Below are 14,995 nucleotides of genomic sequence, written 5' to 3' on the forward strand. Positions count from 1 at the left end.
TGCCTAAATTTACTCAGCCATGTATAATTCATAATTGAAACACATCAACACAATTTAAAATAGAAAAATACCATCTTCGTCCTAACACTCAACAATCTGATTTGAAAGTTTTTTCCATGCCTTATAGTCTTAATAGATAGTCTAGAAAGAAAGAAATATCTTTAAACAAAGATCCCCAAACATTAAATTAAACACAAAACCTCAGGTATCGTCAACTTGTGAGTGAAAGACAAAGCTTGGGAATGTAGTGGTGATGTCCCTGTTCAAGGTAAATGGAACAAATTGTTAGTGTAGGGGATAAAGTTAAATGTAAGCATATTGATAAACTTACTTTACTGCTTTAGTTCACAACGAAAGGGACAATGTTCATTATTTCTTTACATATACTCAACCAATAAAAACTTCCTAGCTATTAACCAAAAGGGTTTAAAGCCAAAATAGACCAGACTTGTTGCCGTCCAACACTGCTACGAAGTATCAGACACAATGAACATTAAAAAGTCAGATAAGCCAACACATCTGCGCCATCTATTCCATATGAGAGATACAATATAGAAACAATGAATATAGCTTATGTTGAACCATATTCGTTGCCTCAGTCATGTATGCATAAGGATGGAGAGAGTGGGGAGGATGTTATCGATAGAAACAAAGCTGGTAAGTGGAAATGAGGTCCTGCTTCTAGAATACCATGTTATCGATGCATCCCAATTAAACTAAAAGAAAATTTTCTAAGATTGTAAGGGCGTTACACTTTATGAAGATGTCTATTGGGCAGTCAAGAAACATATTCATTATGAATATGTTGAATTGGATAAGTAGAAAGCCTAAGCGGAGAAAATTAGAAGTTAATGCACTTATGAAAATGTAGTAGTAGTAAGCTCAATAGGTGATAAACCAAGGGAAAGTCGATTGAGATGACTCAGTCATGTGTAACGAAGAATGATAATAGACCCATTTAGAAAAAGTTCTAAAAGAGAGAGTGGAAGATGAAAAGAATGCGTGGATTGAGGTAGCGAGAGAGGATATGAACATATTTGAATTGACAGAAAACGTAGCTTTACATGAAATTGAATGCAAGGACAACTTCAGCCAACCCCAAATTTTAGGATGAGCCTTTGATGATGATGATGATTTTTAGATTATGTCACAAATCAAATAATAAAAAACAGACAGAAAAATAAAAATAAAATTTAGGGTATGTCTCATCAAGAGGTCATAAAACAATTTAATAGTTTGGATTGATGAATTTTTTGATTGTGTAGAAAAATGGGAATAAGGTCCTTTGAGGATGAAAGCCCACCTACATACTTCTTTCACTTGGTGTATCACTGGAAGTGATAAAATTTAGAAAAATTGATGAGCCAGTAATCTCATCTCAATCTGAAGTTATGTGCTTGATGAGAGGACATATACATAATTCAATGGAAATAAAGGATTTCTTTATAATGGAATGGATGATCTATAAAGAGAAAAAAGTCACCCTAGGTACACTTTCATATATATATATATATATGGGGAAGAGAAGCATAAGACCTACGGAAGGTTTAAGATGGAAAATTTGACAACCCTAAAATTGTTTAATTACCATCACTAGCTATAAGAACAAAACCACCAAGAGTAAGGTTCTGTGAATAATAGGCCTTTCATCATGTACCTTGAGCACTGCCTTGTGCTTTAGTGTGAAACACAGTGGGATGGACATGGAAATATGGGGAAAAATGCATCAATACATCCATTAAAGAATGAAAGTATACTTATGCAAGAGAGGATACATTGCATTCAGCATATAGTTTTAAAAATATTTAAGATATAGATAAAAATATTTTATTTTCAAAAAGGTTCCAACACATTTTCCAACCATGTATTCCCCCATATCAGATTGTATCTTAGCTATGATGCTTTTCCTATACTTACATCGTTGATTGTTTTTTTAATTTTTCTTTAATGCCTCACCAATGAAATTGGTTGCTTCAAATCTATTTATAAGGGTGATACACTAAATCTCAAGAGAAGAACAAATGAATCACAGCAATCAAAGGGTTGGTGAGATGGCCAGGACCACGCCTCAGTGAGCGGAGGTCTTAGGTTCGAAGCACCACTTAGGGGCCAGCCTCAGGGATTTATCCAAAAAATAACCTGGTGCGTGTGTGAGGGGGGGGGGGGGGGGTATTGAAGGGTCATATTCTTCAATAGAGATGGATGTCGCAAAACAAGGTTCCGCCACTCTTCCTTATCAATTTTCCCATCATGCTTTGTATCAGCTTCCTCAAAAGTCTGATGCACCAAAAAAAAAAAATGCAGCAGAAACACATCTTAAAAGAAGATATTTAACAGAGGTGCAAGAATTTTAAAACATTGAGAAAGAGGAAAGCAAGCTTGTATAATCAACTTTTGACATGTAGTGCTAACTTAGCTAAGTGGTAAGACATGTGGAGTGTTGTTCCCATGTCCTAGATCAAACCCACTTGAACCCAACTTCATTTGCTAACCACTAACATTATAAAAACAAAAAAACTTTTGACATTATTCCTTTGCAAACATCTTCGTGAAACATGCTGTAAATTGCATTGTAAAGATGGTATCTGTGTGTGTGTGTATGGAGAACCTACAAGGGCCATTTCACAAGCTTTAAAGCTGTACAATTATTTATGGAGAAAATGTCAAATTCTTGACCATATTCCACACTTTGGCTGGGACTCTCCATCTCTCCCACTTCAGGTGTGCAACAGCTAGCTAGCAAACATGCTGAAGGCAGAGTATACAAATTTTTCCATGTATTCCGAAAATATCTTCCCTACTTTTGCATTTTTCTTTTATTCAATAAAGTTGTTATTTCAAAAAGCATTTTGAAATCCTACGGGACACCCCGTCATAAAAAAAAAAAAGCATTTAGAAAAATACCCACTCTTTTGCTCTATCCCAGATCTAAATATATTTTCTGAAAGCTACCTCCCCTACAACACCAATAATGTCCCTCCCCCCATCCTTTTTTTTATCAGTTTAAGACACCTATTGTAATCAACCCACGTGTCACTTCATTCCTACAGCATCTATTGTGCAGTCAATGACCCAACTGACTGCCATAAGAAAGCATTCCAAGACCAGGCCACCCAGTTATTCCATTGAGCGGTCATGCCAACCTCCTTGTTTAAATTACTGTCAAATGCTGGATGTTTCCTCATGAAGATACTTTTGAGAACTTCTCTTTTCTTATTAAGATCACTCCAAAGGCTGAATGGCCTGATGTATCTTTTATAATCATAATAATGGTTACCTGCACATCCCTCCTCTGTCAAGAACAAGTCTGCAGACCTCAGAGCTTTCTCCACTCAAATACAGATTTTAACTAACATGGTTGGATTAAATAAAGATATGCTTATGACTCTGAGGATTAAATAATGCTTATGAATACTCTCAAACAATCCCTATTTTATCTAGTAGATTCTTAACTAGAGCTAAGCTTTTATGCTGGTTCAACCACCATTAACTCTCACAATAGAACTTGAGGTAATCGTATGCTTAATTTGACAAATAGATGATCAAAAGCAGATAACAGGTAACTAAGCAAAAAGCAGACATAATGATTGTATATGAAGTTAAGAATTAATAACATGAACTTTTTAATAGCCAACACTACAAATTGTAGCTTTGGCATATTTCCTATTAAATATTTCTCATCAGTTCCAGAGTTGAAATAAAACAACAAACTGAAGAACAGAAATCATCATCAATATCACTAAAATAAAACAGATAAAAGGAACAACATAATATAACAGGGTTTTTTCAGAAAAGCATATAACAAAATGGCTGATTAGAAGTCAAGAAAACGCATATAGAGAATTTTTAACTAAAATAAAGACATGTGAAAATGTATCATTTCAGATTAAGGGGGGCACCTTATCAATGATACTTTCTATTACATCATCCGAAAGATTCATTCCAGATTCCGCGAGTGTAGCCACAACCATTTGCTTCACCTAGACATAGGGAAGACAATAAGTCAAATTTCTTTTGAACTCCATAAAAGCGGATTGCATACAAGAACCTTGAAGGAAGTAGAAATTTGATACACTAAAGAGCAATACCAACACTGGATATGAACTAATCTGTCTCTCCCGTACACTGATTATTGCAATTTAAACAAGAATATCCCAGATTCAGGAGAGGAAAGACCATACAATAGAGGCATTTAGCACGATATGATCACCAGAATACAACCCGTCATGAACCATTCAAAAAAATAAATAAAAATAAACGAAGAAACTACCTCTCAAAGTAACAATCAATTCCTAACAAAATCTCTTCCTCCTCACAAAATGGTAGAATGAAAGAAATAGAAATCCGAACCCCCCTCGACCACACAAAAAAAAAAGAATTTAGGTAAACATTAAGCTGTTATTTATTAACAAAGAAGAAGTAACTAATAAATTCTTTTCTACATAACAACGATAAGTTTTAACATTTAGTCTGTTTTTTATTTGTTTATTTAGATAAATTAAAAAAAAATATTAGATTAATTGATGAAACTGAGACAGTATCAATTATCTATCTAACCAATAACCAATCACAAATACATATCCTACAAGACAGATTAATTAAATATCATGAACTTAATCTATATATAGAAGAAAGAAAGAAAAAGAAAAAAGTCATGCTGGAGTGACATCAGAATTGAAATCGTTTCACGCATTGCTGACATGGAGGTGTGCACAGAAACACAGATGCTTTCCACTCCTATCTCGATGAAAAGCATCTATGGTTCCATACACACAACCATGTCAGCAATGTATGAATCAATGTCGATTTTGATGTCACTTCAGCATTTTCCAAAAAAAAAAGCTCCACCATTCAATTCAATGTTTAGGATTAAAAAAAACCCTCAAATGAACCATTCTTTGATAATGAGGTCATTCTTTGATAACTCAGTGGATATGTGGAATGGAGTACAATCCAATTCCATTCTAGCATGCCCATCACACCATTCTTTGATAATGAGCCAGCCACTTCATGAGCATTAGGTAACATAATTAAAAGAGGTATACTCATTTACAATAATTAAAATTATCTAAATTTCCTGATGTCATGAGTCCATTATATGAGTGTTTTTCTCGAGTATGTTCCCATCCACTGAGTCGCATCTATATGAAACATCATCAAATATTTCCTATTTTGAGCATCAGATTGATAGCAAACAAAGGGCATGTGATAAGTGACCACACTAATTTTTTATTTTGAAACAATGCAATCTAGCAGTATTTTAAAACTCGATATGCGATTTGAGATGCTGAATAAGCGACACCACTACTTTTTAGATAGGTAAGCTGTTAAGTTCACCTGTAGTGTTTCCTTTACACTGCCTAGACAATCCCAAGCTCGGATAAAGGTGGAGGGTTTCAGGATGGCAAGCCAGTGTAAAAAGCCACCACCTCTTAACATGAATCTAGATCAGACATTTCTTTATATTTATTCTAGGGTGTTCCCCAGAGTCGGGGTAGAGCCCGATTAATGATGATGTACCACCTCACCAAGGTGGCTCGACACCAGTATTACAAGTTTATAATAAACACCATCATTGCCTAAAATTAAAAATTAACAGCTTAGGTATGTTGACCACTAAAAACCAAAAAGGAAAACCCATTGCTAATATGAAAAGGGTGAATAATAACATATTGTTGTATTAATACCGAACTAAAAGCTAAACTTCATCATAAAGAAGTTTTCAAAGATCAATTCTTTGCAAATTTTAATTCAAGTTTGTGCCTTTCGGGATAGCGGGAAGTGTCTTTTTTCATATTTTTTCAATACACAATCCAAATGTATAAAAATATACTAGGAAGCATAAAGAAATTCCATTTTGGACCTCCTAACATTTTTGTGATTTTGTAACTTGTGATAGAGAATTTTAGAAAGGCATTAAAATGTCTAGTTACAGTTGAAGATATTTGATGTGGACATGTTTAATACTTGATGACTAAAATTTTAACAAATTGTCTAATAGCATAAAGGTATAAAGAAAATAAATGAAGACAAGAAGTTTTTGTCAAAATAGAATTTAAATAAATAAATCGACATAACACATTAATTCATGTGATAACATGTTAATCTTAGGAATGAAACTTAAGATACTGAAATAGAACAACTGTAGTTAATAAAAAAAAGAACGGAATCTACACAACACAAAAAAAATAAAAAAAAATAACCAAGTAATACGTGCAAGTTGCTACAACTAGTTAAAGTGTTAAGTTCAATTCAAACCTTAAAAAAAGCTTATGTTTATGACTTCCATTCCAACCCACAAAACCATATTTTGAAACGCATTAATTTATTATAAACAACAGTAGTTACCTCTTGTCTCTCAATGAACCCTTGCTGCTTGAGATCATATAATTGAAAAGAAACTGCACATAAAGAAAAATTACATTAGACTTTGCAAACATATATTGAAATATATGAGCATGTGAGGTAGCTCACGAAATTAAGCTGCCATTTAAGTAATCTAGTAAAGTTTCAGAAAATTCATAACTACATCCATTTACTACTCTTCATTGGACAATCCATGGCTATATTTTTCTCATTATTATGGAAATAGGTCAAAAAAACTGCCCAATACATGGCTTTAAAAAATAATTTTACAACTTACAATCAATCTTATCATCAATAGGAGCATTGGGGTGAAAGACGGAGAGAGCACGCGCAAACTCTTCAAAACCTAATATCCCATTGTGTTTTGTGTCAAACAAATCAAATACCTGGAAAATTTGAACGAAAGGCAAACATTCATGATGAGAAAAGCTTGTTGAAATTCAATAAAAAGGTGTGAATGTTGAGAAGATAATGGTGTGAAATCTCAGCTTGGACGTAATGTAGTTCTATAGTTGCAATTATTTTGGGAAAAAAAAGAAGATAACAGATGTCACCATCTAAATCTCAATATAGGACCCGACATATGGCTAGATAAGTTAAGGAACATGCAATGCTTTTAAAATAATTATTAATAAAATTGGACTTCCAATGCAATAAAATAGAGCAAAGGACAAGCTTTGATGTGGTAGAAAATACCCTGTCAGCGAATAAGCTTTCCTTCTTGTTTGTCTTGAATAATGCCAATTGAAACTCTTCCTATAAGATAATAATTCAAATGCTATCAGTAATTAGTGGCAATAAATAAAACAAGCACTGTACATAAAAAATGAGCCAAACAGAATATTAAGAAAGATTCTCATCAAAAGTTGTTTATATTTTTAATTGGTAAAAAAAGAGTATCCCAGCAAGAAGTCAATAATACAAAAGCTATTGCAAACTCATCCATGTAAACAAAATGACCTTAAATAAAGAATATATCTACCTTGTTGATCAGCCCATCATCAATCACAGCACTGCTGATCTTCTTGAATAGCTCATAGAGTGCTTCTATTTCACTTACACTAACTGCAATAAGAACGAAGGATAAAAATAAAAAGAAATTATAATATCAACCATCATTGTTTCATGGTTGCACTAACAAGAAAGAACATTATAGGGAAACTATCTAGTATAAAACAGGGCATCAGTTGATTGAGGAGAGGGCTTATAGCTTAGTGATTTTGAAGATCAGGGCATGGTAGTGCTATTTGTCATCCATTGTATTGGGACTTCAACATAACTCAGTTTGATGACTTTATATTCCAATAGATGGATCCATCGGTGCTACATTTTTATTTGTTGTTGTGGAATAGTGAGGCCCTTTCAATAAAACGTCACCAATCAAAAGAAAACCATCCCATTTCCCTCTATTTCATTGGTTTACCTTTAACTTAGTTGCTCTTTACTTAAAAAAAAAAAAGGGAAAAGTTAATTGTAGATAATTAATTTGAATGTTTAAAAATGATGAAGGTGCCAATACGGTCAGGCAGTAAAGTCTGTCAGTGGTAATACCAGACATGGGACCAAACCCCTCCTTAACCATCTTACCTAACAACAAAAAGTCTTCAAACAGATACTTTAGAGTTCAAAAATAGATGGCTAAATTGACGCTCATCCTCACAATGTTTGACCACTTCAAGTGAATCACATGACTGGGAATGATCCATTTTTCCAATCCCAAATAGTCCAGAGAAGGCATAGATAATAGTGATAATGAGGACATTGACTATATTAACAACATGAATATTTTTAGGAAAGATAGATGACATACAGACTGTTTCCCTTGCAAGAATTTCTGGATCTTCTAGGCCCGGTTGCTTACACAAATCGAGAGCGCAACAGCTTAGAAGGGAAGCACATAGATGCTTGAATCCCACTAAACACTGCAACATGATATTCCCCTCTCGTCAACACACTCCATACCTGAGCAAAAGGAATATGAAGCATCGCTCAAGTGATTTTGATCAAGAAAAAAATCCATATTTGGTTAGAAAATTGAAAGTACCTTTTGGCCATTTACTGATTTTGCTAATCCAAGCCCAAATGCAGGGGATCATAGAAATTGGAGTGAACTCAAAACATAATGCTGTTGACAGTGACATAAACATGTTCATTACTGCCAGATCTTACAAGAAATACCCTTTTAACGTTTAAAGTGAATATATATGAGAATGACTACTTTATGAGAATTCTCAGCCTTTAATCAATATTGCATGGAGCAAAAGTGACATTTGTGTTTCACATAAATCATTTGGTCCTCTAAACTGAAGAACCAAGCAATAAAGATATTAAATTTCAATTTTGGTGTCTATTTATGTTAGCCTAGGAATGGAAATATTTCAATTAGTGCAAAATTAATAGAATTTTTGGAAATGACAGAAATATTGAAGAACTTTTCATTGACACTGTAGAAAATGATAAAATAGGCACTAAGACACGCTCATTAAGTGATCAAAGTATAATAAACAATCATATGGAGTGGGAAATCAAAGATCAACATTTTGCTACAAATAGCGCAAGTATCGAGAGTCAAACAGTGAAGAATAATAATACCTCACAGGGTATTTTAGAAACAACCCCCTTGTAAAATTGGTGATCTTAGGTTTACATTGCGTTCTCTTGATGATTTAACGGTGAAATTTTGATTCTTTTCAAAATGCTCTTTAAATACTTAAATTACCCTATCAAAATTTCACTGTTAAATCAACAAGAAAAAACAACGTTGACTTACGGTCAAGGGGGATAAACCTAATCTTGCATTTTGCAAGGGGTAAACCTAATACCACCAATTTTACAAGGGGGTGTTTCTAAAATACCCAACTTTACATGAAAATCAGAATAAATAATATTGCATAAACTACATACAATTTAATATGTAAAACATTGAAATGAAAAACTACTGCATTAATGTGTTATTATATATATATTATATATATATATATATATATAGGGTCCCGTTCAGCAACAAACATTTTGGCAAAACATTTTTCAAAACATGGGTTAGAGGTTTTGGAATAGGCTGTTTTTGGTGAGGATGATCTCTATGGTGAGGAGATCATCCTCACCCAAAATCAGCCATTCCAAAACTTCTAGCCCCAGTTTACAAGTTGAAAAATCGTGGACCGTCCCTTTTTTGTAAATCATTTTTTATGGGGTTAGAAGTTTTTGGAATGGGCTGATTTTTGTGATGATGATCTCCTCACCGTAGAGATCATCCTCACCAAAAATCAGCCCATTCCAAAACCTCTAACCCATGTTTTAAAAAATGTTTTGCCAAAATGTTTGTTGCTGAACATTTCCCATATATATATATATAATAAGTAGGAATATAATGTATCCAATTAATTAAAGCATGACCGATTGTGTGCGTGCTTATACAAACGTACTAATATGCATAAAATACATTAAAATTATACTAACGGATGAATGTTATATGTAACTTTTTATTAGTAAATACTATGTGTAATTTACAAGTTCTTTCTAAGAGCAATTATAACTTTTTTTTCAAAAACAAACAAACAATGTTTCGGTCGAAGTATAATATTCATCAAAATATTGCATTTTTAGACCTAAAATTTGATAATTTCGGTTGAAATTCACTATTCATCAAAATATTTCTTGAAATGAATACTGATTTCCACCGAAACATAGACAAAAACTTCAGTTAAATTTTGCGTCGGAACTCGAAAGAAATGGAAATATTTTGGTATATTTCGTGAAAATATGCCGAAATTTAATACTATGCAAGGTATATAACTTCTTGTAAGGAACAAGATATAGACAAAGAGAACAAAAAGGAAAGAGGGAAAAATATGTTAATCACTTTAAAACAAGACGGCCAATAATCGTCTTCCATTTCTATCTATGAACACAAAGGGAATCTAATTTAGGACTTAGAAAACACGACAAGATACTTTTATGGATTGATGGCTTATGAGATTGGTGGATCATTTTCAAGTTGTTCTATCCAAACCATGGTAACCAAGTTTGGATTCGGTAGGTTGGGGTCAGTTCGGAAAAATCAGGAAAGTTTGGGGGATTATAGTATTATACAAATGTTGTTTTTGTCTTTTTTCTCAAAAAAACGTCATCTTCATCCTTCCTAAAAATCCAATCTTGCTCTTGAAATTCAAATGTTGAAGAAGATAAAATGTTTAGGTTGAAGGGCAAAAATTTGCCTGAAAAATCAAGATTCTTTTTTTTGGAAATAAAAAATAAAAGAATGTTTAATAAGATTTTGGAAAAATAAAGGGAATGAAGGTTGGGGACAATGGTATTGCCAATTAATTCCTCAATTTGCCAATTTAATGGGCCGGTCTCTTATTCGGTGAATCTTTTCAATTTTGGGGAAAATTCGAATTTTGTGACAGTGATCCAAATAGGAATTCTTAAAAAGACAAAGCTATGAGGAAGAAAAAGACTTCAATAATGCATAACATGGAGAAAAAGGGCACCAAATAGAAGCAAATGTCATTCACAAAATAGACGAAAATAGCAAGCTGAATGCACAAAATTGAAGACTTCTGTGATTGAATTATCCCGTGTAAATGAAGTGCCACCTTAGCTAAGTGGTAAGAAGTGTGGAGTGGCGTTCCCACGTCCTAGGTTCAAAACCCCTTCAACTCAATTTCATTTACTAACTAATAAGCCTATACCTATCATAAAAAAAAGAATCCCGTGTAAATAAATAATAACAAATATACCGTTGTCTGTTATAAAAAGAACCAAATCACGTTTTAAACATTTTATACATTAAAGAAAAGAGTGCTCATTTAGCCAAGTACAATGATAAGGAAATGAAATACTACTCAATGACTGGATCACTTATAAATTTCCCAATGTTGAGCTTTCACTTGTTTGTATGAAACCCAACAATAATAATGACAAAACAATAAGCTAAAAGTTATTCCTAGAATACCACGCACTCCTTGATGCCTAGGATAACTTTAAGCATTATTGCATCTAGAATCTTCCAGCATCGAGCATAAGCCCCCATGATTTTCTGAAATGCAACCCACCATATACCACCCCTCGCCAATCGACCAACTCTCTATCTTCCATGCATCTGTCAACCTAGTGTCTAGAATATTAGTAAAAAAATTATACCAGTAAATACCAGCTGGCTTACATTACCCAAGTCTCAAGTCCCATAAATACATGCACATCATAAAACACGTGCAAATCAATGTATCATTGGATCAAACATTTAGCCAAATGGAATGTACTTCTGCGCCAACGCAAAGTCCACAAGGGTGGGATTCGTCTTATCCCATGCTTTGCGAATGAAAAGCTATGGATAAAGGAAAAGAGAGAGATGTGAAAAAAAAAAAAAAAAAGAGTTGCATCTTGATGGATAGAGTCCAGACTTTTTTGCCTCTCATTAGCAAGACATACGAATGTCAGGAAGAGAACATCATGGTCAATAATTATTTTGTTTCACATAATATCGAAAAAATATCCTGATAGAAAAGGCCGTCACACCCACATTTGATGTGGTCCTCAATGAATAACTAGCCCTCGACGGGAGTTTGACTGCCTAATACTCATCCCCTCAGGACCTGCATGGACCAGAAATATTGTACCTAGAAATTGTACTGCTAATTTAATACCAAATGACCAGAATTAACAAATGAGTCAAGATTCCATAAATCCAATCATGAAGTCAGCGCCTAATATGTGATATTTCTGTAACTTAAAAAATCTGGCCTCAACAACTAGCATTAGCCATGCAAGTTTGGCAAAATGTGCCATGCATATCCATCTTTGGTAATATAGATATAGATATCGAAATTGTCGATGGCCCTTACATCCCTCAAAAATTATAATGATCCTTTTATTCTTCATAAATCACAAGAAAGCCCCTAAATGCAAGAAGTGGGCGCATACACATTCAAAGTGAGCCCACTGACCGAGAATGGGCCTCATATGCCCGATTTTAGGTTTTCGTATTTAAATTCTATGGTCCAAACAAGTTCAAGTGATCTATGCCAGGTCTTGGACTAACATACACTAATAAAACAGGTTAGCCCACTATTGAGCCTAAACCCACCAAAATGGGTTGGCCCAATCTCCGAATAGCTTGATAGTGGACCCCATACTCAATGAGATGGGTTGGTCAACGAAATTCCCTAAACCACTAAAATTTGGAATGGGAGGAGTTTGATATTATAGACCAATTAACTAAAACCCCTAAACTTCAAGGCTATAATTAGAAAGTTAATCCACCTTAGATCTACAAATACAAAGCTTAGGCCAGTTGGGAGGGGCCAAATCATTTTATTTACGAAGATCTAAGGTCCCTCTCTAGAGAAGAAAAAGCTCAGAAGCCCTCCTCTAGAGAAGAAGAAAAGTTCTCCAATACAATACTTGGACTTTAGTCTATCTAGAAGATCAAGTCTAAAAAACCCATTCTATGAGAACGTATCCTACTCAACCGATCGAAGCATTAAGCCTAGAGAGACGAAAAACCATACAATGTCATTTTTCTTATATGCAACTATTAAATGTAGAATCACTCCGTTTAGCGAGTGTACTAAGATTGTATAGCCATTTTTAATCAAAATCAATTCAAATAATTTTTCATATTATTTTCCATATCCTGATGTAAGATTGCAAAATTTATTGTCAACGATAGCTTAACAAATTAAGACAATGCGCTAGAGTATCCGCAAATGCTCTATAATTATGCAGTTCTGTGAGAAATTTTTTATCAGATTTGAATAATCCTGCTCTAGCTAAAATCTCTCAATATCATTGGCCTTAAAAATGTGAAAACACACAAGAATCAAATAAAAAAGGAGTTTTTAAAACTCAAATAATCATAAAATCTACCAAAATCCTATAATTTTGAAGTTCATCCATCAAAAGCAACCAAAGAAGCACAATAATTGGGGCAAAAATCAATTAGACTACTTTATAAAAGCTCTCGAACTAAAAAAAAAACATATAAAACATATCAATCTAAAGCGAATAATACATGCAAAGACCTGCATATTCAATCGCTCGCCAAATCGGTCATCCGTAACAGAACACGATCCAAAACCAAGTTTCCCAATCAAATAATTTCAATTCCACACAAAAAAATTAATTAATCTAAATAAATCAAGCTCATTGATCCAAAGAAGAGATCCAATTACAGAATGAAACTTAAATTTCAGAAACAAAAACAAATGAAGAACGGAGAGATAAATAATAAACGAAGAATCGAAGAAAAGCTCAAACTTGTTATCTGATCTGAATCTGATATATGGATACAAGAGAGAGATGAGAGGGAGAACAAAAAAAAGGGGGGGGGGGGGGGTTTTAAAAAGCAAACCTTGAGAAGAGATGGCGGAGTTGAGTACGAGAGAGAGGAGTTTTGCTTCTGCAACATGTCTCGCTGTTTATAAGCTCTGTTTTCTTTTTTTTCTTTCTCGGGCTCTTTATTTTCTTGGGTAATTTTGAGCTACACCTCTATTTTTTTTAATCATAATTAGAGGTACACCCTCGAGTTTTAAACTGATGAAACGTATCTTTGACTTTGGTCTTCCATTATAGACTGATAAAATGACCAAAATGACTTCATCTTCTGCGCAAAATAAATCAGGCTTTTGGCAAGGTTGAGATAATGGCTTCGAGAACATAATCAAGAGCTTTTGACAAGAGATTGAATGTGTTAAAAGGAATTCCCTTGAAGGATTCCTAATTATCTGATTTAGCCAAAATAAATTAATTGATTTTGGGTCCATCACCATGGACCCAGTTATTTTTTGTTCGAAGTACAATGTACTCTCATTTAATAATATAACAAAAGTAAATGAAAGAAAGAGAAGGAAGGAAGATTACAAGATAATCCCCATGTGAAAACAGGAGTAAAAAAAATCGAGATTTCAACAAATAAAAATAGTATTTGTCCAAGCTACCAATCCCATGTCGTGTTATCTTTGTAACACTAGTTTAGAAGAGACATAAATTGAGAAGGTATTGAAGGGGCACTAATGGATTAATTCCAACGGACTTGCCTTTCAACGGATGGAATAGGGTTAAAAATGGTTTTCGAAAACAAAATTTGAATGAAAACATAGGCAATTAATACCCAAGCCCAAGCCTGGTGTGCATGTGTGTGTGTAAAATGCGCAGGATGCACGTCGTCTGTGTACACATGCTAAGGTTTTTCGAAACTTGCACACAAATCCCACTAAAAACCTTTGGGTTTTCCTCATTGGCTCCCACATATGCGTGTGAGCCCACCTACTATCACACTTAGCTTTCAAGGCTATTAGGAAAAACAATATATACGAATTGATTTTTAACTCCTCTTTTTTCCAATGTGGGACTTAACAAATAAGATTACAAAACCAAAAAACACAAACTAAACACAAGGGTTTTCTATATTCACTTATATATTTCAAACATTTGTAGGTCAGCTATGGTTCCAAGGGTTTCATACCTAAAATTCAAATTGATATGAACTGGAATAAATATTTTATTTAAGTTTTGGTTTTGTGTATATGTGTAATAAAAAAGAAATTGACTTGTTGACGCCCTTAGGCTTAAATACTCTAGCAAGAGGTTGAAGATGTGAGTCTTTTGGTAATGTTATATTAATCTA

The 14,995-nt window shown here is 33.8% G+C and overlaps 1 protein-coding gene across 1 annotated transcript; it reads right to left on the bottom strand.

The window, feature by feature from the left end:
- LOC147391788 (calcineurin B-like protein 3) lies at window positions 1–13,856 on the bottom strand. The gene is made up of 9 exons (XM_086458058.1): window positions 13,721–13,856; window positions 8,411–8,491; window positions 8,177–8,328; window positions 7,349–7,431; window positions 7,063–7,122; window positions 6,644–6,752; window positions 6,349–6,401; window positions 3,900–3,980; window positions 1–2,277 (listed from the first exon to the last, which is right to left on the bottom strand). Exons 3-9 carry the CDS (start codon window positions 8,295–8,297, stop codon window positions 2,116–2,118), a joined length of 669 nt encoding a protein of 222 aa, XP_086314184.1. The 5' UTR covers window positions 8,298–8,328; window positions 8,411–8,491; window positions 13,721–13,856; the 3' UTR covers window positions 1–2,115.
- Window positions 13,857–14,995: the final 1,139 nt, after the last annotated feature.

Source organism: Akebia trifoliata, chromosome 11, assembly GCF_017979445.1.
Source record: "Akebia trifoliata isolate Shusen 1 chromosome 11, ASM1797944v1, whole genome shotgun sequence".
NCBI classification, from domain to species: domain Eukaryota; kingdom Viridiplantae; phylum Streptophyta; class Magnoliopsida; order Ranunculales; family Lardizabalaceae; genus Akebia; species Akebia trifoliata.